General features: G+C 34.6%; 1 protein-coding gene across 1 annotated transcript; it reads left to right on the forward strand.

The window, feature by feature from the left end:
- On the forward strand, positions 1-26,555 carry LOC110452488 (protein draper-like). The gene is made up of 6 exons (XM_021501048.1): positions 1-73; positions 2,560-2,766; positions 4,778-5,041; positions 13,912-14,043; positions 14,819-14,950; positions 26,305-26,555. The coding sequence occupies exons 1-6, from the start codon at positions 1-3 to the stop codon at positions 26,553-26,555; spliced, it is 1,059 nt and encodes a 352-aa protein (XP_021356723.1).
- The last annotated feature ends 209 nt before the right edge of the window (positions 26,556-26,764 follow it).

The following is a 26,764-nucleotide window of genomic DNA, read 5'->3' on the forward strand; positions in this document are numbered from 1 at the left end:
ATGGGATGTGTTCCTTCAGAAACTACACAAGATCGTGTCCACAAGCCTGTGCAATCTGGTCACGTACCATCAGGTATGTTAGCCATCTCTAACCACCGTACGATATACGTAGCTTCCTGTCTGACTACGGACTGTCAAAATGTCTCTACTTCCTCTGACCTCCTTGACTTAAAACTATTTCTAAAACCCTCCTCAGTCATTTCAAATCGCTTAAAAAGTGCAGTTTTCAAAACTTCATAGTCAAGAGCCTGATCTACAGGTAACCACGGAAACACATCAGGAGCACGTCCTTTGAGTAGCACTCTAAGATTTGAAGCCCAACTAGTCGTTTTGATACAGTGTTGAGTTATAGCAAATCTCTCAAAACGCTGCCGGTTGGAATCCATTTGGTCATTTGGTCAAATGAAAAAAAAGAAATTGGTCCACGAATATCTAAGGATGATTGACCAACTACGTCAGCCCTAGCTGTTTGCTTTTCCTGTACACTTAGCAACTCACATTTCCTCAAGTGTCAAGTATCATCGCCATCAAAAAGTTCATTTTAAAGTACATTTTACAATAACAAAAATATCCGCTATGTAACAACTGATATAATCTACACTTACCGTACAATACCAATAGGAATGTAATTAAGTTCAACTTCACACTACTTGATTGCAATTACAGAGATAAATTAGTTGTAGCCATCTAGAATAACAGCTGTATCACGAATATTATTCTATTCAGAAAGTGAAGTGATAATAATTATATTTGTCCACTTACTGTATTTACAGATTGGTTCACCGAATAGTAGCTAAACATAAACAACAATATCATATACACGTTTGAATTTCATATATATAGCATAATCTTACTTAATGATACATATGACTTTTATATGCCAGCCTTATTGGAGCCGGTACAAATACTTTCATCTTACCCTTTGTTTATATGCATTTTGTACACACATCGCTTACATTTAAAGGTAAACACGTTGCTGTTTATCTCATCTACACAGTATTACATAGAGCCATACTAATAAATCAGAGGAACATGTTATATATATAAACTGGTGCGGCAGTTTACGTGTTTAATAAATGATCCCGTACCATTAAGTTTACCTACGTGTATGTGTTGTCAACGATGTTATTGTCCTCTGCTTTGAGGACCCTTGATTTGAACGGGACCCGTCGTCCTTTACCATACAAATGCAACCATATACGCTGCTTATTATCTTATAGTCTGTCTGTACGAAAATACATTGCAATAATGATAACCAATGCTAAAATGATGAAATAAATGCAAAACAAAGAAACAGATCTAAAAGAAAATTGATGCCTTCCGATGTATGTACTTATCAGTATCAGTACCGGTAAGATAGCAAGCGCAATGGTGTTGGCGAATGAAGGTCATTGTACTTTATTTAGTTTGGTATGTTCTTATTTTATTTAATGACTTATTAACATCTTAGGCAATTTGCATACGATGCTTTATTTAAAGATACAACACAAGTCATATTGAAACTGTTTTGGTATTTAAAGGGTGGGCACGTGATCCCTAATGTACCCTCAGCAGTGAAACAGAATTATAATCAAATTTCAACTTACAGGTAAGTCTCATTTAATTTCTAAATTCTGTTTCACTACTGAGTGGTCCCTCGGGACCACGTGATTGTAAATACAATGTATAGAACTGTTGCATGAACCTTCACAAAAAGATAAAAAGCGTGGTGCAACACCTTTGAACCTTTAACGCAAAATATAAAACAGGACTACAGGTACATGTACGTGTAGATCTGCAGACGATCAATACAGGGTAAACAACTGTTATCAGTCTCACATTGATAACGGGTTCTTCCTCGTTGATATCTGTATATGACACGAACTTGGTGACACAGAACTTTCGTGTGATAGAGAATGGGAGACTAAACATACAATGACAACGTAAACAGTTACGTTATAGATGAAGATGGATACTGCTAAACTAGTGGTATTTGGACACTTCATATCTGTGTTGATTTTCAGTTTTGGATTAGAATTTGTTACTTCGTCAAGTAAGTATACATAGCATTTACTTTAAAGCAGTAAAAGCATTAACACGAACGAACACAACCCCGGTTACATTATCTGTTCAATCAGTTTTACATGCTTTTACACTAACACTGTTAAGGGTATACGTATAATTTATAGGGTACAAACATGTTTTAGAAATGCTAAAAATGTATTAGCGAAACGAATTGATCTTTAAGAAACTGTCAACCTATACGACATACCAATGGTATTTATCGTTATTGAATCAAATCGTTTGCTTCAATTGTACTAGTCATATGTTCTTATTAGAAAGTCATGAAAGAAAATCATAGTACTGTGTTTCACATCTATCAAATTATATAGTAATATGAAGTATGTTTAAACAGAACTAAAAGGTATCATGAGTAATCTACTTATTACTACTCAGCACATAAAAGTAGGAATGCGATGCTATATGTTTAACCAGATGGGAACGGTGATTCTATTTATCTTAGTTCTGATGTCTATCACTTTTTTAATCGATCAGTTCTAAATAATCTTTGATTTAAAGGAGACTTAGCTTTACATAAAACTGCTACACAAAGTTCAACACTCGACGCTAATATTGCCGGTAGAGCAGTGGATGGAACAATCGGGAAAAAAATTCCGGGTGGACACTGTTCTCACACAGGGCTACATCAGAATCAGGCCTGGTGGAAGGTTGACTTGGGAGACGTGTACAGGATACAGACGATCAACATTACGTACAGACAAGCCTGTAAGTTACCTTTCTGTAATTACATTGCTACATTGTATAATACACAATGTAATTGGATGTAATTGTTGTATGCATCTTACCATTATCTCATTATAAATAATTGGATAAGTGTACTAACATCGTATTTACAAAGATGAAGTGACGTTCAGATGAAAACGCCCGCATCTATGCATAATGTATGGCATTATATAAATATATCTTTTTTCAAAGAATTAAAAAGCTTCATATAAACATGATTATAATCTCTGTATGTAATAGATAGACACAATACTTTTACTATTAGACGTTAGAAAAAAAGAAATTTAAAATTTAGGTATGTGATCTCAACATTGCTACATTATCTGTTGTAAAAATCAAGGTAAACATTTACTGTTTGTTTCTCTCATGTTTATCGTTAATTTTCTCTTTTATATAGTCTACATTATGTTAAAGAAGTGATACAAATAAACGAAAAAATCATTTAATACACAAAAAAAATAAAATAATATGTTTTGTATTTTGATACTTGATTGATAACGGAAACAGATACTTACTGATGAACGTGTGTCAAGGCTTGTTTACCTGTACAACGATGGGACTTACAAAAACTTTATAAAGAGGAAATGATAAACTATGTAATCATAGGCTTATACTTTTGGATTTTGCTTTAGAAAACGAAGTATTAGCAATTTTCTGAAATGCTGCTTTATAATCCATCACAATTGTTCACATGTAGCTAGGGAAAAGCCGCGCATGAGCGTTGCAGAACTTTTGCGATAACTGCATATGAAGCGATAAATACCAGCTTTGAATAAACATGCTGTAAATGTTCGGCACTTTCCGTCAATTCGAAAGTATGCCCAGTGTGTGTATCAACTTTATTCCTCTTAAAATGCAATAAATTTAAGAAAGCAACATTTATTTGCATGTATTTTTTTTTGTGCTTATTGGATTCTCAACCCCTTTGGAATAATGCACGGCAGTGTGATATGTATGGGTAAGGGATTGGAGAAATAAAATAAATTGTAATTCATTAAGAATATGTGAAGAAAAAAAATGAATAGATGGTGAAAATACAATGTAGGCCCACGATAAATTTGTATGTTTTAGTGTAAATCAATGAATTTGAAAAAACAGATACTTCTTAAAACTTCAGTTGACCACAAGTATGACTGAGCGCCCTCTACACTGACGTTTAATAATTTCATATCCCCCATCTGTCTTAAATAGATCTATGTCGGAATTACAAAAATAAAATCGCTATCTGCTTGAACTTCTAAACAAAACACTGTCTTAATAATTACCTTTAAAATGATAAATATTTAAATAACCCCTTTTCTTCAGCTTAGTAAAATATTACTGCATCTGAACTAGCGTATACGCAATGAAAAAAATGCTCGGCGGATTGATACCCGTTTCAAATATTGCGCCGTTCATGCTTCAGCGAGGTAACTGTTCGATGACAATCATTGTTTGGTTCCTGCAACATGTAGAAACATTGAACATATTCGGAATCCATTATGTCGGATCGTACAACAAAAGGAATGCTGGTAATCTTCTTATTCCATGAACGCGCATTCTAATTCTTTGACGGTTAAGTAAACAATGGCGGCTTACTTTTGAGACGTTCGACCGCGTCACTACCAAAGCAGTGTGTCAATGCGTGTACATAACGACCGTTATAAATGGATATTTTTATTCGAAGTGCTACTGACATTACTTAGTTATAAATTTAAAGCGATTACAAGAAGAAAAATAGTGTTGTTCACTGAGTCTTCTCTAAAGGACTATGTATTGTTTCAAAATGTGCTGATACAGTGGACAAATCTGATGTTTTGCACTTAGAAAATAATCACATCAATAGCACATGTTTGTGAATCATCAAAATATAAGGTTAAAATGACCTAGTACATTATTTTTATCACCTAATCATCCTTACATAACTATGAATTATGCTTAATGATTTATGTTGAAACAAAATGTTGTTGGTAATACTTTAAACATCGCAAAAATGATTTTTTTATTGTTGCAGTTACAACCAGACTATATGGGTACTACCTCTACGTCACTAATCATACCGACATGGCGGTAGACAGCAATGGTAGCATAAGTACACATCGTGGACATCTGTGTTACCACGACAACGGCTCGGCACTTCCTAACTACAAACAGTCACGGCATTGTTCTATCAACGGGATATACGTAATCTTCTATAACAAACGTCCGGTTGATGATACAATGCATCCTGCTATATCTGACGTCGCGTATATTGAGCTATGTGAGGTTCAGGTATTTGGTAAGTATTTCTTATTCTCTCTTCGTCTCTCTGTCTGTCTCTCTCATTGTTTCTCTCTCAATTCAACAATTTTCACGATTTTATACTCAGAAGGGTTCAAGCTTAGTGACATATACAACTATTTAAATGACAGCATATGTCACCGCTAGTATGTTTTTTTTACATCTTCTTTTCTTTCTTCTCTATACCAAGTGGTAATGTTCTCCATAAAAAAATAAATAAAGCATTCGGCAGTAATTTGCAGCTTAATCCCTTAACTCACTCTATTAATGGTAGGCAAAACATCTAAATTATAATATTTGTTCTTATTGTTCGTTGCGAACCATTCACTTCAGAATGCAAAAAGGAGGTGTTGCATAGATGATGGAAATATGACCTAAATAGATATAGTATGTTTTAGTGTAACTCGTTCATCTCATATAAGTAACCTTTTAAAACAAGTTTAAACATCAGCTGGACCGCAAGTGCTTCTGTAGCATCCCCTACAGTGATGCTAAATAATTACATGTGCCTTTCATAGGCTACGGGATTTTGCACTTCCAAGTAGCATTTATAATTACCTTTACAAAGGTATATAACAAATGGCTATATGTGGAATTTATCATTCTAGTATACAATATTTCTCTTAACGATTCATCGGATATGCCCACTTTTTGGAATTTCTTTCCGTACTGGAAGTCATAATTTACTAAAGTCATCTGCTTTTAAAAAGTGTTGCAGAGCATTAAACAACACAATATTGACCGATTTATTGAAATATGCTCACATATCGGTTTATGGAAGGAAACTGTAGCATTACATAAATTTGAGATTGTTCCTTTGAAATACATTAATATCGAACTTGCGTATCAGATGTACAGTTGTGGGATCGCACAACGTTACACGATGTGCGGTGTGCGCACGATGTGTGCAGGGTGAGTGAACGATGTGTGCACGATGGACGAATATGTGCGATAACAATCGTGGTTGGTGTAAATTAAGGAATGCCTTAACAATATATACGGTTTCGTGTGTAAACAAATACAAATTGATTTTTATGTAAGTTTCTATATTCTACCTACATCTATAAGCTTATCTTTATGTCTATATTTTCTTAAAATTAGAAATTGTGTTTTCGGTATTTTTTTAACGACCTTAATCGACACATATGAAACTACAACACAGTCCCGTATACAGGTAAACATAGCCATTTTGTACATGTACCTGGACCGTAGTTTTTTCAATGCCCGGGGCGCTTACGTATTTCGTCGGGTAGGGCCAAAGGTGTGAAAACCCAGGTGAAGGGGAGCTATAGGCAAACCGAATACAAATAACAAATACTAAATGTACGGTATCGCATATCAGCTCTATGTGTCAGGTACAGGCCAGGTGAAACTCCGGTCACTCATCAAATTGTTATTTACCTGTTCTGTTACCTTGGAGCCAAACCCTTTCAATGGTCACTTTCATGCTGTGTTACACGCATTGTAAAACTGTACATAATCTTCATGACTCTACAGTTTTCATTATTGCATACGAGGTTTCCGTATTTGTTTCATTGCTTAATTTTTCACTACAAATTGTACCCAATCGCACAACTGTGTGGAGAGAAGCGCACAACGGGGCGAACGATTGTTAAATCGAACAGTTGTGCGCACCATGTGTGGACGATGTGCGGACGGTGTGTGAACGATGTATGCACGGTGTGCGCACGCTAATTTTGGTGCATTGTGCGGTCACACAACTGTACAATACTGCATGTGATTATCGCATGAAAACACTCACAAAGTTCGCCCGTAAAAATGTCATTAAAATATTTGAAGTAATTATTGCAGCTTCTCACTATTACATACATATAGGCTGCTGACTTATTATTTTTTGTTGTTGTAATTTTTACTTGTTTGATGACATGAATGTTTTTACATTGTATATACAACTTTAAATTGATTCTGTCAGAAAGTGGCATCAACATACTGATTAGCCGCTCATGTCAGCAGATTGCTGCTGAAGCTAACATAGAAACACATACAAGGCAATTATTTTCAAGGTTTTATTGGTTGCGTAAAAAGAACTTCTCATAACCAAGGCAATTATTGTCTTACTGTATTAGACATATGACATCGGCTAACTGTGTAGCTTTATTTCAATTTTTAAGTTTTTCTAAAAAGAATAGTTTTGGCTTTTCTGTCGTATACATATTGTTTCCCTAGAGGACAGCCATACAATTTGTTGGTATTTATACAATTTGCATTAGTTTTGGTTTGTACTGTACTTACTGTCGAAGTCTAATGATTCTGATAGAGTAAGGTCGGTATTTGGACCTTTATTATCTGTATAATAGCTTCTTATTTCATTTGTACCCACACTTATAACCGGCAGAGTTATCTCAAGCTGAATAATTACAAATGTATATGTTCGAGGATGTGATCCTTTATTTGGCTGTTTGTAGTGTAAGAATGCTATTAAGGACCAATGCTAACAAAACTAAAACGGTTAACATAGAGAAGCTTTGTTGGTGATACAATGGGTAATATTTTTTATGTGTTGTACCTAAAGTCACTTTCAAGAAAAATTCATACTGCACTTAAGGGCGTATTTTATGGCCTGTTTATGTGCCGTTATTTCATCTTGTAAACAATTCCATTCTTTTTCCTGAGAGCAAATTTTGTGTTATATTTACAAGATTTCCATCGTGGTACAGAGAATCCAGACTTTTGAGAATATAGACAAATTACTCTCTTTTTTCGATTCTTGTTATTTTTACATTATCTACATACCTATATTAAAAGGGGCATCTTTGAAGAAAAAAGGGCTTCAACATCACCTTTCTTTGTTTTGTATAACATCGCGAACACAAGTAAAAATATGTTACGTAGCGTTGATAACTAAATTGAGTTGTGATCTAATGTTTATACCGTATTTTGCTACAGTATACAGGAAAATCTAAGTTATTTCCCCTATTTGAATAATAAATAGTAGAAATCCCGAGTTCCTTCCACTTTTTATTCAGAACGAGACTACATATTGACTCATTAATTCATTTTTCTTGATACAATTTTGGTGCGCTTTCATATCTGTTCATGTGCATTTTGTTTTCATTTCGTAAAATTTAGTGTTTTCATTGTTTTTGTTTAAAACAAATGTCGTGATGTATTTAGGAGATACCCAATGTTGCACTGGGTCTCCGGTCATTTTAGAAGAGGGCAATTGGTCTCAAATTCCGATGCTTGTTATTTTTGTAAGTTGTCCATCTACATGTACCTACATTGCATATATGTTTGCGACAAGAAAAAAAACCCCGTAAAACGCGCAAGTTACTGCATATTTAAAAAAATGGTTTCGGTACAGTAAGTCACAACAAAGAATTGCATTGCATCATACCGTCCTTATTGGACTCATTGGTATTGGTACAGACCAAATAGTTGGAAATCCAAATTGTCTAAATTACAGTTGAAACAGAGATGCAGGTGCCTAAAATGCCTAATTTATTGATTTCAAAATTTTAAAGGAAAACTGGTCAAAGTCAAATTAAATGATCTGTAAAGTGTAAATTAAGAACCGTGTCACTACTTATCTACTACAACAGTTTATTCTCTACAACAGAGATATGCATTAAAAATTGAAATAGCCCATAACAAATTAATGATAATATGTGATGTTCGGAACATGCCTGTTGAAATAGTTGAAGGGAAGGGTATTCAAATTCCTTGTGATAGATTTCAATCTTCCTGATCCCTGCTTAACTTCAATATTTAAAGCTGCTCAATGTCATTTGATTGTCAATCAAAATAGTTTTTATCAAAGCAGATGCTAATTGGAGGCACATGATTGCTTATCAAAACTCATGCTTGTTTTCCAACTCCCACTCTCTACATACGACAGAGATCTACTAGCTCTGATATTACAGACTGTTGGTATCATTCTTTATAAACAATGTTTAGACATGATTAAATGAGAGAAGATCTGACAATTACACAAGCGTCTGTTCACTTTTCTGAATCTGGCATTGTACATGTACATTTACCTCATTATCGAACTCCGTCGCTCGTGTCTGAATGTTTACCATTACCCTACATGGCGATCTCAACGGCATACTGCTTCGATGTGATATGGCATGAGTTATTGATGATGAACCGAAACATTTCCGTTTCAGTTGCAACATCAAGATGCGATACTTAGTATCACTTGGCGTTGGACTCATTTGTGTGATACGTTTGTTCTGAAGTTATTAAGGCCTTTATAATTAAAGAAGTATTCTGCTAACAATCAAGGTAGAATAGCTATGTTGCTTCAAATAATCTTTCGACGTTTAGATAAGGAGAAATATTGCCGTCTGCGTGAAGTGGGTCTGGTTATGGGATAGCCTAAATTATTTCTATTGTACGAAATTGCGAAGCTCTTTAATGGTAACACATGAGGGCGTACACAGAGTTGCTTCCCCTTTCTACACGTTGCCTTTAAAAAATTTCGTCCGGAAGTAGACGCCAGAGGGGACACAGGAAGTGTATCCCTGAAGCAAAGTCAATTGTGTTCACCCATACATAAAATGTGATACTAACAGGCATGAAACTTCGTTCAGATATTATCATACTATTACGTCACAAGCACGCCACAATACATCGGCCTTCATCGGTTATTTCTGGAAGGATGAAAAATGACCGGAAAATTCTAGAACTGATGTTCGTTGCATTTATCTCTTTGTCGGTGCTTCAAGACTTTTTTTTAATTTCGTTTTTTACAAGCACAAAAAGTAAAAATGCGGATATTTTCTGAAGATCTTTTTTGTCATCAACCCGGTTCTGTTGATATTTCTACCGGGAGATATCTTCAAAAAGAAATCATTTAAAATTTCATCAGCTTTTGATTTCCATATGTTGAGAATATGAACGAAATAATTTACATTTTTGAAAGTCTGCATATAGTCTTTACATTATTTATGCATCACCACTCATAGAAGAAGCAATGGAAAATTCATATATGACGAAATTAGCAATAATTTTCCAGACAACAAACCCAAGTGCAACGCCCTTTTTCAGCAACGTATCACTTTTTTCACAACGCGTGCCGATTTATAACTAGTTACAGACAGAAACTGTAATTTATTTGACATCATTACCTGTCAAACCTCGGTGACAGTTTCAAAATTTGAAATTCAATCCGGTGTTTCAGGATGGAACAGTAATTGAGACTACATATCGATATAAAGACAATTTCAGTTACATCAAAATATTATAATGTTTTTTTTTTTAATTTAATTTTTTAGCTAACATCTCTATACATTTACATTTTTACAGTCAAACGTGTAACACACTGACAGCTTCAAATGATAATACATAAAAGCCAAGCCAATCACTCACTACCATATTGCTGTACGATAAGAATTTATTAAAATATCAAGTTGGGCCCGAACAGGTTCGACCAATAATACCGTGGCAAGGTCGGCCAATGTAGTTAACACATAAAAAGTCGTTAAATTGGCGGTAAAATATGACTTTGCATGCTTTATGACGTCATAATTAAGCTGATTCCAATGTGCCGAACTTACCCGAATGCCTGTCCGAACTTACCCCATGGAGGGGCTCGTTCGGCCATCCGATCTTTCGACAGGAAAGCTAAATAATGTTCAAAAACAGACCTGCTGCAATACTTCCTAGAACAAACTTTAATAAAAAAAGGCCGAATTTGCCCCGGTCTCCCTATTGTTATATCGGTCTTAATCTCATTAGAGCTTGTGTTTTATTGTTATTCCTCGACTAGCCAACTTTAAATAAAGTTTATCTTATCTCATTCTGAAAGTTGTATTCTGAATCAGTAAATATCAGAGATAAACAAAAGCTACGCACTTTTAAGGCTTTGCCTTTTCATATTATTTTAATGTTTAGTTCTTGTTAGAATTGTCCTACAATGTATGATGGCATCAAAGTTCTTGATTTGTCTTTGTAATATCCAATCTGTTTTTAAATGAGTTTACACAGGGGACTATTGCAACTCCCCTCTGGGAGACCGTTCCATGACTTTACAGTTCTGTTTTTGAAATCGTTGCTGCTCAGGGACGACGTCCTGAATTGAAGTGGGAATATCATTTTGGAATTACTCTGTTGATTTGCCGTGCTTACACTTTTTCCAATAATATTACCAAAAACGCAAGTTTTCTCGTTGTACATATACTTCGATCTTATCCTCTCTACACCTGCTGTATGTCGGTGTTGATACCTTATATTTCCGTAGCCTCTCTGAGTAGGTAAAGTTTTTGTCATTTATGGTCAAGTTCTTGTTTCCGACTTTATGCTACTTTTAATTCATCAATGAGTCATGCTTCAAAAGGTGCCACAAACAAAACTGGCGTAGCCAAGCTGGAGTAACACTTTCTGTAAATAACACATACAAAAGCCTGCTGTTTCCATTCTTTTTGAATAGTAATCTGATAAAAAAAAGTTTGTAAGCGGATCAGCTATCTTTATTACGGTCTTTTTGGGTTTTCAAATTTAGTGTCCTGTTTCTGTTAATTTGCGTTCAACAGTTTATGCATTTTAGATACAAATGTTTGAGAGGTGATGTAATTAGAGAGGTGATGTATTTAAGTTAACCTTGATATATTGTGGTACACAATCTGAGTTATATCACGTCTTCTAAGCGAGACCCGGGTCAGTAAAAAAAAAGTGATAAAGGAAACTAATCGGCACAACCATAACATTAAACCTCATATTACATGATGGAAATCATAAAACTAACCAAAAATCTTTACCAACATTCTACTGTATTGTTAGTTCGGCCATTATTACTTCATAAGTTGTTTAGTTAAAAAAAAATACTCGAGCCCTGTTGTTTGCAATGTCTCCTTGTCAATATGAATAGTAAATATGTTGAAAGTACATGTAACGATATACTACAGCAAAAGGACGTGTTAATGCCTTCATTTAGAATAAGATATTGGAATGCTAACTTACACTTTCAAGCATTATCCTGTCCGATGTTAAAAATTCTCTTGAACCAGAATTACTCAACAGTCAAACACATGTTTAGTTTTGCTACAATGTAGTACATGAACATCTGATGTCGTTTGAGGACGTTATACCATCACCAATGTAAATAGCATTTGTTGATTTTGTTTTATTTGTTTTTCTTTCTATGAGAAACCAACGTACATGCCCAGTGATAAGCGCGTGTTCTCGTCTGTTTACACTGGTGTGCCTACTTTTTATGTTTCATTACGAGATAAAGAAAAAAATTGATATCAATATACATATCTGTACATAAATGTATACATAACACCTTGAAGAACGTAGCTAGCTTAGCCTGCCCTTTTATTTATCGTACAAATCTGGAAGATTATTGCTTGCGTACAATTGTGCGGACGATGGACGAACGTTGAGGGAAAGGGCTTCATATAAGTTATTCAACCCGTGACCTATCCCATTGCTAATTTTATCGGCAATATTATATGTTTCAATAAAAAAAAAACACGTTGTGCGATGACAATCGTGGTTGGTGTGAGTTGAGAAATGGCTTTACAATTTTTACGGTTTCGTGTTAAAACATATGTACTTTATTTTTTATGATATTTCTCTATTCTATCTGCATATATGAGCTGATCTTTATCAAAATTAGAAATGGTGTTTCGGTGTTTTTAAACTAACCAAATTGACACATGTAGAAGTATAACAGCTATGGACATGATCCCATATACAGGTAAACTTAGCCACTTAATTTGTACATGTTCGTAGACCGTAGTTTCCCGATCCGGGGCATTTACGTAACACGTCAAGGTGTGAAAATATGGGTGAAGATAATCTATAGACCGAAACGGATACAAATTATAAATACTTAACGCCCAGTTGTGTTTTCATAACAGCAATAGGGAATCCTACATCGGCTCTCTATGTCAGGCACAGGGCGCCAGGTAAAAGTCCGGTCACTCATCAAAATGTTATTTACCTCTTCTGTTACCTGGGAGCCAAACTCTTTTTTGACAGTCTAACAGTCACTGTAATATTATATAACACGCATTGTAAAATTGAACATAATCTTAATTAATTTAACGAGAAATGTGTACCGTGTTCCTTATTCCATACGAGCCTTCCGGATTGTTTTCATTCCGTAATACTGATTGACCAATTGTACCTAATCGCATATTTGTGCAGAGAGAAGTGCACAACGGGGCGAAAGATTGTCAAAGCGTAGAGTTGGGCGCACCTTGTGTGGACGATGTCCAGACGGTGTGTGCACGATGTATGCACGATTTGCGCATGATATTTTTGGTGCGTTATGCGGTCAAACAGCTGTACTTGTTCATTATGTGTTGATATGTGTTTCATGTTATTATGCTATTTACAAACACCTTCCTTCTGATAATGCTGCCAATACCCATCTGTGGATGCCCAGTATTCTGTTTATGCACACTAGATACTCGGTATAGCATGTGTCCCTTTTCTGTCATGAAATATTTCAAATTGGTATTTGATTACGAATATAACATCACCACCACCCTATGGGACTCACATGAGATCCAGGAGGTAAACAAATAAGTGTTTGTATGTTTGCAAATGTAATACCTGTTCGCAGTATCTATTCAGCCTAAAACCTGTTTTTTTAATTATAGATGCTACATTACTTATTTTTTCAAATGATATACATATAAACCCAGGTCCTCTGCCTAGTCTCGAAATATTTCACCTAAATGTAAGATATCTAATAAATATCATTATTATCATTATTCTTGAATGAGAACTGTTCAAAGCGGTTTACTTTGGCAAACCGAAACACATCTTACTCCAGAAATACCAGATGGATGAAGCTGTAGGGCGAGGACTTATATAGGCAATGCCCGATGTCCAATTCTGTTGACTTCTTTTATGAATAACATATATTGATATAGAACATTTTGTTGATAGGATGCCCCGTGAATAACTTTGGACCTGACTGTAGCAGCGTGTGTCACTGTAGGACGGGTAGTTGTAACCCAGATACTGGACACTGTGACGTTAGTGGATGTCAGATTGGATGGACGGGGACAAGTTGCTCGGGTAATGTCCTTTATCTATTTTTTCTGTTGGTAATTAGGCATGAATTTTATAGAAAAAAAATGATGTGTTAATGGTATGATACGTGAGGCGGATAACGTATTTAAACACAATTAGTTATATACAATAGTTTGTATGTAACGATATACATGTATTGAATTGTATACTAAATCATTGTGATTTCAATAAGTAGTTGATTATTTGTTCCTTTTTCTGCCTGACATAAATGTTATTGAGAAGTCTTTTAGAATTTATCTAAATTCAAATGGCATTTCCACTGATACGCTAAGAACAGTTAGAAAAATAATCAAGAGTGACGACAAGACAACAAAACCTTTATTCAAACTCATGTTACATGATGGGAATATTAAAATTTACCAAAAGTCTTTACCACCCTGCGACTTTATTGTTTGTTTTACCGTTATTACTTCAGAAGAGATTTTGTTAAGAAAAGTACTGGAGCACTGTTGTTTGCAATGACACCTCCGCAATATGAATGGTAAATAGGTTTCAAAGTCCCGATATGTTTCACCAAATATTTCCAGCACAAAGGATTGGTCAATGTCCTTTATTTAAAAGAAGATATTAGAATGCTAACCTACATTTTCAAACATAATTCCGTCCTATGCTAAATGTTCGTGATCCTGAATTACTCAACGGTCAAACACATGTTTAGTAGTATTGTAGATATGAACATCTGATTATGGTTTGCTGTTCAATCGATCAGCTCTTTAAATGTTCTACCGTCTCAAATACAAATATAACTTTTTGTTGATAGAATGCACCATGAATCACTTTGGACCTAATTGTAGCAGTGTGTGTCACTGTAGCGATGGTGGTTGTAACCCAGATACTGGACACTGTGACGTTAGTGGATGTCAGAGTGGATGGACGGGGACAAGTTGCTCGGGTAATGTCCTATGTTTATTTATTCTTCTTGAAAGTGTTTATAGTTTCATAGCTAAAAGACATGTTAATTTTATGATGCAATTGTGCGTAAAGCAGTACACGTATTTATACCAACAGAATTTAAAACATCAGTTTATATGTGAAATATACTAGCGAAAAAAAGAAACTGTGCATGCCTAAAATGTGTTATGCAAATAAATGTGTATGACGTAGAACAACAAGGTTTTCAGGGACAATTTATTTGTTATTTATTAACAGTTGCATTCCAATATGAATAAAATATTAGATGAATGTATATAGGTGATAGTGTGTCAGTCATTCTTGACCACTTTTGATATTTTAAATGTTTATTTGTGTCCGTTATGTGTTTCTTTTGTGTGTCTTTTCTCTGTGTTCAGTTCTTTATTCCATCTCTTGTGTCAGACATCACGCCGGGCAAATACTGTTACTGCTGTGTAGTTTCCGTCGGTCAATTTTTACTGCCTGTTGTAACTCCATTCATTGTTGTATTCATTGTAATTTTTTAAACAGTTGTGGAGGGAATTAAGATATTATCTGCCAATTGCCATGGCCTTGGTGACAAGGTTAAGCGCAAGATGTTTTTACTTATTTAAGAGATAGGCAATACAATATCCGCTGTCTGCAAGATACTCACTTTACCAAAGAACAGGAAGAACTCTTACTGAGTGAATGGGGCTATAACTGCTATTTTAATTCTTTTAAATCTAAAGCAAGGGAGTAGCAATACTTATCAATAACAATTTTGAAGTCAAGGTGATAAAGGGGAAAACAGAATATACAGGGATTTTTTTTGCATTTGATCTAGAAATTGAAGGTTAGAAAATAACTTTAATTACATTGTATGGTCCAAACTCTGATGACAACCCAACTTTTTATGATAAAATAGAAGAAACTCTCTATGAGTTTAAAAATGATAGCTGTGTTGTTTGTGGGGATTTTAATTTAGTTCTTAATCCTGATTTAGATTGTGATAAAAACTACAAAAATGTTAATAATCCAAAGGCTCGTGATAGGGTATTAGAAATAATAGATAACTTTGATTTAGTAGATGTTTTTAGAGAACAGCATGCTGACATTTCCAGATATACATGGCGCAGGAGTAAACCTATCAAGCAGTCTAGGTTAGATTTCTTTTTGGTTTCTGGGAACTTATTACAAAGTGTAGATGAGACAAGTATAGATCCAGGTTACAGATCAGACCATTCTTTCCCCAAAATTATGTTAAAATTTAACGTATTTAAAAAAGGTAAAGGTCTATGGAAGTTAAATAGTTCCTTATTACATGACCTGGAATATCTTAATATAATTAATGATACTATTAAAACAGTTAAATTACAGTATTGCCTTCCTATATACAATCCGGAAAATATTGATGATATACCTGATTCAGATTTACAGTTTGTTATAAATGATCAGTTATTTTTAGAAACACTATTAATGGAAATTAGAGGTAAGTCAATTTCATATTCTTCCTATGAAAAGATACAGTGTTGTGCAAGGGAAAAGACCTTAATAGATCAAATATACCAAGTATTTTTTTAATTTAGAAAATAGACATTCTATATCAAAAATCATTCTAAAGTTACAACGGGAGAATGGGGAATTTCTAACTAAACAAGAAGATGTATTAAATGAGGGGAAATTTTTTATGAACAATTTATTCTATTGATAATAAAGTCGATGACATAAATTTGGATGTATGTTTAGAAGATTTTGATGTTCCAAGATTAAATGTTGAAGAAGCGGTCAGTTTGGAAGGTATTATTACACTTAAAGAAGCATCTGAAACACTAAAGAATATGAAAAGTAATAAGAGCCCAGGCTCAGATGGATTCACATCGGAATTTTTAAAATGTTTTTGGAATCTGTTAGGTAATTTTGTGGTAAGGGCATTAAATTATGGTTTTTCAAACGGTCAGCTGTCTATTACACAACGTCAGGGAATAAATAAAAGTATTTTATAAAGAATTGGAGACCTATTTCTCTATTAAACATTGTATACAAAATTGCTTCTGGATAAATAACAAGTAGATTCAAATTAGTCTTACACAAAATTATAAACTCTGATCAAACAGGATTTATATCAGAACGTTATGTAGGAGAAAATACTCGCCTGGTTTATGAAATTATGCAGAGGAAAATGATATCCCTGGAATGTTATTAATGGTTGGTTTTGAAAAGGCTTTCGATTCTGTCTCTTGGAAATTCAAAGACGAAGTACTTAGATATTTTGGATTTGGAAACGATATCAGAAATTGGGTCAAAGTTTTACACTGTAATTCAAGTTCTGCTATAAACCAGGGGGGTAATTTATCGGCATTTTTCAAAATAAATCGTGGTTGTCGTCAAGGAGATCCAATCGCTCCATACATTTTTATACTATGTGCAGAAGTATTAGCAATCCGCCTTAGAAACAATATAGAGTATAACTGGTATAAATGTTAATAACAGCTCCTCTTTTGCTCTTAATTTATACCATGCCCTAAACACATCTTTCCAAAACACATTTTTGCAATTTCCTTGAATTTTATTTAAGTACTCGTTTCCTGAGTTAGCCAAGATATGAGGATTTACACAAGATTTTAAAATACTTACCCATTTACCTTCTGGTCTAAAAAACGTTTCTATCCAACTTATTTTCAGAGCTTCAATAACAGATTTCTGTTGGGAATAAAGTTTTTTTATCGTAAGTGGTTTAAAAATAGGATTATGATAATTAATGATTTGTTGAAAAACAACACAGACTACTCCTTCTTGTCTTTTAAGGAATTTTGTGATCTACATGGTACAATAACTAATTATCTAGAACATCATGGCTTGATAACAAGCATAAAGAATTATCTGAAACAACTTAATTTGCCAAACAAAAAAGTGATTTACCCAATAATACCGTTACATCTTGTAATAATTTTAAAGAAGAAAAAGGGTTCTCAAGACTTCTATAATATACTTATCGGAAAAATGCATCAATAACTGCTCAAACAAAATGGGGGACTATATTCGACTATAATCAGGAAACGTAGGGGAAATATATACTATTCCTTTCAGGGTACCACAAAATACAAAATTGCAATGGTTGCACTTTAGAATTAATCATTATATTTTAACAACCAATTCTTATTTATACAAAGTTGGACTTGTAAATAACCCACACTGTGTTTTTTGTATCATAGAAAGGGAGACAATTACCCACAGTTTATGGGAATGCAGGGAAGTACAAAAATTTCTGAGCAATTTTGAAAGTTTTTTAAGTGCTCTCACTATTCCTTTCTCACTAAATAAATGTTCTTTGGTTTTATCAACCAAACTGGAATTTATACCAGAATTGATAATGAAATTACTCCGCTCATAAAACAATATATATACAAAACCAGATGTTTTCATAAGTTACTTAATGTGACGGCTTTAGTCAATTCGATTAAAGACTACTATAAGGTTCAGAAATATATTGCTCGTGGTAAAGGGGAACAATGTCTTAGAAGATTTACTTCTGAATGGGAAAAATGGTTAACATTAGTGGAGCTTGACCTCACCTAACCCTGAGTCTTATGACTATTTATACTAAGTAAGTAGGTGTTACTCTTTTGCTTACTCCAACCCCTTCTATCTATGTTAACAAGCAGGTCTCTATTCAATTAGAATAAGTAGCAATGACTGCTGATGCAGGTATACATGTACAGTGTAAGTCAGATTTGTGATTTTTGAACGATGCAGGCTGAGCCAACTTATTACGATCTTTCTTTGATGGTTACATACAGGAACAAATGTACTTTAAAAATCAAAATATTGACAAATACTCACAGTAGTTATTTATTTTATTTATTTTCTTACCAAATTTGGCAGTCTGATTTCTCTCTCTCTCTCTCTCTCTCTCTCTCTCTCTCTCTCCCTCTCTCTCTCTCTCTCTCTCTCTCTTCTCGGTTCTTATATACCGCTTTATCGCAACCTAGTTCGTAGGTCGTCTCAAAGCGGTTCACAAATTATTATCCGTTATATGATGATGAGGATGATGATAAGGATGTGGATGATGATAATTTCAATAGTTGATATGTGTGAATGTGTGGATGTGTGTTGATGTGATGTTCTGTATAATGTACATGTTCTGAAAATCTGAAAAATCTGAAAAAAAACCAATACCCCCCCCCTCCCCCCCCCCAAAAAAAAACCCCAGTTGCATTCCTTTTTCCACGTCATGGAATCAATAAGTTCCGCTCAGGAGTGAGGTAAACACAGCAGGGGTCAATACTGAGTTCACAAAGTTAATACCTCGTACGTCCACCGTTTGCCTGAATGCAAGCCTGGCAACGTCGACGCATGGAGCTTATCAGACGGTTCAAGAGTGCTTGTGGCATCCCAGATCTGTACCAACGCTGCAGCCAAATCAGCCAACGTCACCGGTTGAGTAGGTAATGCCCGTAATCTGCGCTTCATTTCATCCCAGACGTGTTCAATTGGCGACAGATCGGGGGATACAGCAGGCCAGGGCAACACGTGAACTTTCTGCTGGGCCAGAATGTTCATAGCGACACGAGCTGTGTGTGGCCTGGTGTTGTCCTGCTGTAGCGTTATGTGACGTCGCTACCCTTGCACGAATGGAACGACGTGGGTGCGGAGGATCTCGTCACGGTAACGTAGCGCGTTCAAATTCCGTTAACAACCACCAGAGGCGTTCTCACGTTGGCTGTGATGCCGCCCCAAATCATAACGCTGCCTCCGCCGAAAGAACGTCGTTGTACCACACACGCGTCACGGAAATGTTCTCCAACGCGACGAAACACTCTGGAACGGCCGTCACTACTATCGTTCGTCGGTCGTCCGCACAAATGTGCGCAAGCAATGATCGTTCAATTTTTTTATTGTTCGCACTTCTTTCACACATCGTTCACACACCGTGCACACATCGTGTGTACACCGCACATCGTGTAACGTTGTGCGATCACACAACTGTAAAAATAGGAGTATCAGAGATTTGTCTATAATTAGATGGGTTACTTCTTGCACCCTTGCACTTGTACACGGGTGTAACATGAGCATTTTTCAATGCAGAGGAGAGAATACCGGAGGAAATAGATTTATTAAAGATTTATAACAGATTTCTTACTAGAGATTGAGATACCCCTTTGATTCATTTTGGAGGGATGGAATCAGGGCCTTGGGGTTTATTAGTATTGAGTTGATAAAACTGGTCAATACTGTCCTGTTCTGTAATGTCAAATGTCGAGAAGCTATGCTCTGGCCGGTTACAGTCGGTGGGTAAACCATCAGCAGTCTCTCGGTTTCAGATATTGATGAAAATAATCGTTAAAAAATTCAGCTTTGTCGACGGGAGGTATTTTGAGTATGCCATTAATAACCAAAGGAGAGTCAATTTCAGATTTATTTTTAAGATTCATAACAGATTTGGCAACACGCCACCATTTCATCGGGGGTATGGATTTGTCTATAAGAGAAGATTGTAATTTTGAAAGATATTTTTTGTTTGACCTCACGTATTGATAAAATTACTTCATTATGAATGGTTCTAAATTTGTTCCAGGAGGCTGGAGTATTGTATAATTTGGATTTAGAATGCTGACGATTTCTTTGTCATATTTTCAGTCTTATGTCATTAGTCATCCACATTTTATCGTTAGGCCTAATAGTTACAGTTTTATGAGGAACAAATTGATCTAAGGCAGTCAGGATTTTGTCAGAAAGAAACAAATTCATGTTTTCAATATCCCCATGTAGTTCAAGATCCCAGTCAATTGAGTTTAGATTAGCATTGTCTCCGTCAAAGTCAATATTATTAAAGTAAAGTAATGTCTTCTTATATGCACGTTTCTTTAATGTTTTGAAGTTGAGGTCAGCACTGGCAGGACAGTGATCACAGGAAGGAGGATGGACTGTGATGTTAGTTTCAAAGTTTACGTTATTAGTTAATATGATATCAAGTGATGTTGAAGATAAAGGAGTAATCCTGGTAGATTCAGAGAAAGTATTTTCAAAACCATATTTTAATAATTGTCGATGAAAATGAGTTTGGATTAAGATTTAACATGTTTACATTTATATCTCCTACCAGGACAACTTCTTTTTGCAGATCAACAATACTGTCAAGTATATCCCAAAAGCCTACGAGAGATTTAGGGGGTTTATTATTAGTGGTTACTTCAATCCATATTAGTTCAAGATCACCTGATTCTAAATCAACTCTACGTTTAATATTTATGTTATTTTTAGTATAATTAAGTACCCCGCTTCCACCATTATTAGTCCTATCCTTTCTAAAAACATTACCGAAATTTTCGAGAGAGATATCGCTGTCAGAGATGGAATTATTAAGATGGGTTTCGGTAACACATAGAATATTATATTTAGAAAATTCAGCATCAAGAATGTGGGTTTTGTTCCTTAAAGAACAGATATTAATATGGCAGACAGATATATTATTAAGACGGATGTTAGTGTTTTTTGTGGACACGGTCCAGGGTTCGGATGGATATCACCGCATACCAATAAAATGTAGAGTAGTAGGAAATGGAAATGGAAATTGATAGAAGACGAATTCAATGAAACACCAGAGACACAAATACAAAGTAATTTGCCATTCACTTCTCCCACCATACCAGGATAAATCACTAGTTTAACAATTGTCAAAAAGTATACATGAGAGGTGGATGAGTACTGGTCGAGAAACTGATGTGAATGACAAAGGAATTCATAATGTAGAACAATTGGCATTTTGATGAATACAGATATTGTAAATAATACTGACATGTATAAGTGTTATTATTCTGAAAACAGGCATGGCCTTTGATCAATAAACACAATGTACAACAAATGTGACAAAACGCCATATATACACATAAAGACAATTGACATTGCTTTATCATTCAAAGATGTATGTTTGGCATAACACATCATAGATTAGTTCAAGTCAATAAGTTTATCAATATTAGAATCCATTCTCAATCTGATATAGAAAAGAAATTAACTTATGAGTGATTTGTATTGAGATCTAAGAGATTGCTGGCACAAGGATTAAGTCCAAGAGTCTTTTTTCCCCAGAGATTATAATAATAATGTGTGCAAAAAAATAATTAAAAAAATATTGAATGCAAATTTAAAAAAATAAAATAAAATTGGAAGAGTGTTCAAATGTATTATTTTCCATTTGTAACCAATACGCAAAAAAATCAGTTTTTTTCATCAGTAATTTCTTGATTGATGGTTAAATAAAACATATTCTTTCTGCTCGTGATATAGTTTGCATATCATTATCATAGGTATCAAAGCCAAGTTACAAACACCTCACAGGGTAGCGTCACTCTATGTGACCCTATACATATACTACTGTAGTTCAATGTAACATTGATAGCATGAAAGATATAAAACTCAAAAGTGTTAGAGAAACACGCCAATAGGCTTTCGATGATTTTTATATTTGTAAACAATACACATCCAATATCAACTAGTAGTTATGCAAACTTTTTAAATAGTTTACATAGCACAAACACTAGCATTGGATAATACAAACGTAACTAAATGTTTCAGAATGTTTCACAACAGACTATGGAATTATGAAAATAATCTAACTGAATGAATTTGATAACAGTGATACCTGTATGCATTTCACGATTGACACATATTTTTACCGTTAATGCCATAGTGTTAATATCTCCATTAAGAGTGGCAATGCTTGTTTTGATTTTTATTGCAATTACATATATTGTTAAGGTTGGAAAATTCATCAATTGCATGCTATGACTGAATTTAATTTATTTATTATGTGTAAATAATGCGTTTTACGTTCATGCTTATACACGTTTTATATTCATGCATTTATATATAAAGTTATGTTTTGAACGTAAATATTATCATGATATGTTTTAATCTGCATTTTGTAAAAATGCTATTTAATAGATTGAGTGAAATTGCCAACAATAACCATAGGGACAAACATTTCAGAAATGAATAAGTCTTCAGATTCACCACTTTAGTCCTCCTTCGTTGGCCCTCAAGGAGACTCCTCCTCTTCCCAAGCAGTTCGTACCGTAGTTGCGCTAATGCTGGGGGTACATGTAGGTTTGGAACTACAGCAAAGCCGGATCCAGGTATAATCTTAAAACCAAGGCTCAACACCTGATCACGGTCCTGTAGACTTACAAAACGCACTATAATGTTCCTCTTTTTATCGGGACCATTTGGCAGTCTATGAATTTCAGGGTTGTTAGGTCAAAGTCAAGGTCACCGTTTTTAGAAATTCCTTGTCAGCGCTCTAGCGGCTTCATTCCTTGAGGGATTTGGATTAAACTTCATACAATTAAAAAGGACCATAATATCTTGGTTTCCTTAAGGCCATGTCTGTGTTTACGATCGCGAATGGCCATGTACATACTGGTTACACTTAGTGAAAATATATATCTTTTTTCCTATAAGAATATAAAGCTTTACAACATGTTGATTATATATCTAACCTGTATTTAATATGCATAGATTAAACTATTTGGTGGGATTGGATTTCCAAACTCGTCAATAGATAACCTTGTGTGATACAATGGACTATTTGGCCTGTAGCTGTTGCGGGCGGTAATTTAATCCCATCAATTGTTTATACATGCAGCTCCATCAACAAATTATGTTTCTTTTCTCTTCATAATATGTATATATATATATATATATATATTATATGTCATTCGGTATCAAAATAAAAGGTTAGAATTTAAACCATTAGATTCAATTATAATTAGTAGTTGGTTCCCCTAATTTGATTATTAATTTGATAATACCAACTTGTTTATATGTGTTTGTATGTGTTCTAATGTCTGTCCTTTTACCACTCTTTGTTATTATGTTTGGAGAGGGCTTAAATAGGCAATGCATGCTGCCCAATCCATTTGTCCTTTGACAATAAAATTTATTGAAATTGAAACATTATGGTTCAGAAACATTAGGATACCTACAGACAAAAATAACGTTCAAGTTCAAAGGGCCGTAACGCTATTAAAAGGGCAATAATGAACTGAATTAAACTGGATAAGTAACACATTATTACACATTGGTGATGATATTCACGTCTCTTAATCACCCTTGGTGGTAATTGATTCGATACCACAAACGCAACAAAATGTAACAATCATTTTATTTTATATAATTCCTCTGTCATAATACTAACAATTTATTGTATTATTATTACATTAAAATCAGCTACAAGCTAATTGTATACTTTTCATTTTCCCAAATTAAGACCAAAGGGCACCATTTTTATCAAAAAATATTACAGTGTAATAGCTAGCGGGGGCCGGTAGGGGACATGTATTGCTTTAGCAATACTCAGTATGCTTGCTTAATTTAACAAAATTCTACAAAAGGAATATTATATCTGGCATGGGTTTAAGTTTATGATTTCAATGTAAGAGATGTTGACATTCCTATGTGTTGTAATTAATCATATAATATTACGAGACAGTTATTAAAGTTGGTAATGCACGACGGACCAATGTGAAATACAAAACGTGTGTGGTTTGTTTATTTCATCGCAGAAGCAGAGACAGAAAAATTGACCGGCTGGGGTTCGATTCCCTGATCCGATATGAAAAGGCATTGGGTCACCTGCCCGACCACGTGGGTTTTCTCCGGGTACTTCGGTTTCCTCCCAGATTAACATCCCCTGAGCGCTAACATCCGGACCAACAAGAGTGATTTATATAAGTGGAAATAACTTGTTTCATAATTGTTGTAAAATAACAACAAATACATAAATAAAGTTTATATTTATAACTGGCACAAGAAGACCGAAACTTGACTTAATTTAAAGCAAGAAAAGTATGTAAGATGTAGGACAACAGTGTCCCCTTGACACTTTCGTTTACTTATAAACATCAACAGTGACGTAGCAGTTGACCTTTGGACCCCGAAATACAATTATCCCTAAGGTGTGTCTTGCACTCGACTTTGTGTAAATGGCGGTGGAAATCTGTGAGGAAATGAAGTCGAAAGATTATGATAATAAATATCAACTCGACTGGACGTGACGAAAATGGGTAACAGTATATGCCTTTCCCACAAAGAATATAAGGATCATATATTGTAGAATCTTATCTATGTCTATGCGTTACATGTATCATGCCGTTGATACTCGCATTGAATTCATCATCAGTATTTCTTTTGATTGTTTTTAGTGTGTGTTACAAACCACTTCGGTCCCGACTGTACCAAACAGTGTCACTGTAAAACAGAGGGATGTAACCGGATAGACGGAACGTGTAACGTTACTGGTTGTCAGGCCGGATGGATGGAGAAAGCATGCGATCATAGTAACTATTCCTATAAATTGCAATATTTCTATATGTTATTGAAGTTTGTTTTTAAATTGTGTAATGTGATCAAAGAGTTCCTATTAAGTTATCTATTTCTATTTTCATTCAAGGTGTTTTTAAATATGTCATTTGTAAACGTCAAATTGTAATCAGCATTTTTCAGTCGTTATTATTATAATGATCTGTTTTTTTTAAATTGAACATGCATGAAAACCCGAATACGTTTGTTATGCGTAGCAACATCGAAACATGTTAATATCGTTATTTTTACGGACAATCTTAGAAATATGTTGAAAAATATTCTTATAAATACATTTTTATGTTTCTTAGGTTATCATGTAAATGCTTGTTTCAGGCCTGTTTAACAACAGAAAAATGATTATAAGTACTTAGACCAAATACCGATACAAAAGCACTATAGTATATGTCTTGAATATGGATTATATTTCGCATGTAGTGTTATATGTAGTTTAATTCTAACATTTTTTTACAAAATGGAATCTTTTATATAGCATCACTTATTTGCCAATGAATTCTTCTGTTCGTGATGTTGACATTGCTATGGGTTGTAATTAATCATATAATGTTATGAAAATACAAAGCAATGTAGGTTTTATGTATTTCATTTAAGAAGGAGAGATTTACAAAAGAAGAGGGAAACTTTACTTTATTAACCTAGACAAATATGTAATACATGAATGCTTAGCTATCGAGGAAGTGACATTGGGAACCCTACATATAAAATCCTTGATGTATTCTCGTACTTGACGTTTGTGTTAATTAAAATGAAAATTCTTTAAGAAATTAAGCTGGAAGTGTTATGATAATGAATATAGACACGACTAGACGGGTCAGACATGGGTCACACTATATGCCCTTTCTATAATATTTAAACTAGTCATAAAATGTAACAGTTACTTCTTCTACTACTGTTACATGTATGCATGACATGTAGTAAGTGTTGAGGGATCGAGTATTTTGAACCTTAAAATGACTTTTATTCATCATAGGTATTTGTTTTGAATGATTTTAGTGTGTGATACAAATCACTTCGGTCCCGGCTGTGCCAAACAGTGTCACTGTGAGACAGAGGGATGTAACAAGATTGACGGAACGTGTAACGTTACTGGTTGTCAGGACGGATGGATGGGGAAATCATGTGATCAAAGTAAGTTGTCCTGCTCGATTCGTCAATCTGCAAGTAAACCCGGCGATACCGGCTTAGCGGGTTTGTCACTCGATCGTCTTGCTGTGACCGGCGCAGACGGCAACAAACATTGCTGATGTATGATCAGATTATCGCAGTGTGAGTTAAAACTTGTGATCTGTGACGAATTACTTGTGAAATTAACTTAAATTGATGTCTTCGAAGACCATATCCGATTTTTTTTTTTCCATTTCGAATGGTATTCCGTTTTTAGGAATCTATAAGTTATACCTTTAACAGCTAGAGTGAACAGTTGTGCGTGTTGATTATAGAAATGTGCCCTGGC

This window comes from Mizuhopecten yessoensis, unplaced genomic scaffold (genome assembly GCF_002113885.1).
Source record: "Mizuhopecten yessoensis strain PY_sf001 unplaced genomic scaffold, ASM211388v2 scaffold6719, whole genome shotgun sequence".
In the NCBI taxonomy this organism is placed as follows: Eukaryota; Metazoa; Mollusca; class Bivalvia; order Pectinida; family Pectinidae; genus Mizuhopecten; species Mizuhopecten yessoensis.

Bases quoted from the DNA above. Each gene is read 5' to 3' on its own strand.
- LOC110452488 (XM_021501048.1), top strand. From the start codon at position 1: ATGGGATGTGTTCCTTCAGAAACTACACAAGATCGTGTCCACAAGCCT. The intron at 74-2,559 runs GTATGTTAGCCA...TTTGATTTAAAG, and splicing joins ATCTGGTCACGTACCATCAG to GAGACTTAGCTTTACATAAA. The intron at 2,767-4,777 runs GTAAGTTACCTT...TTATTGTTGCAG, and splicing joins CATTACGTACAGACAAGCCT to TTACAACCAGACTATATGGG.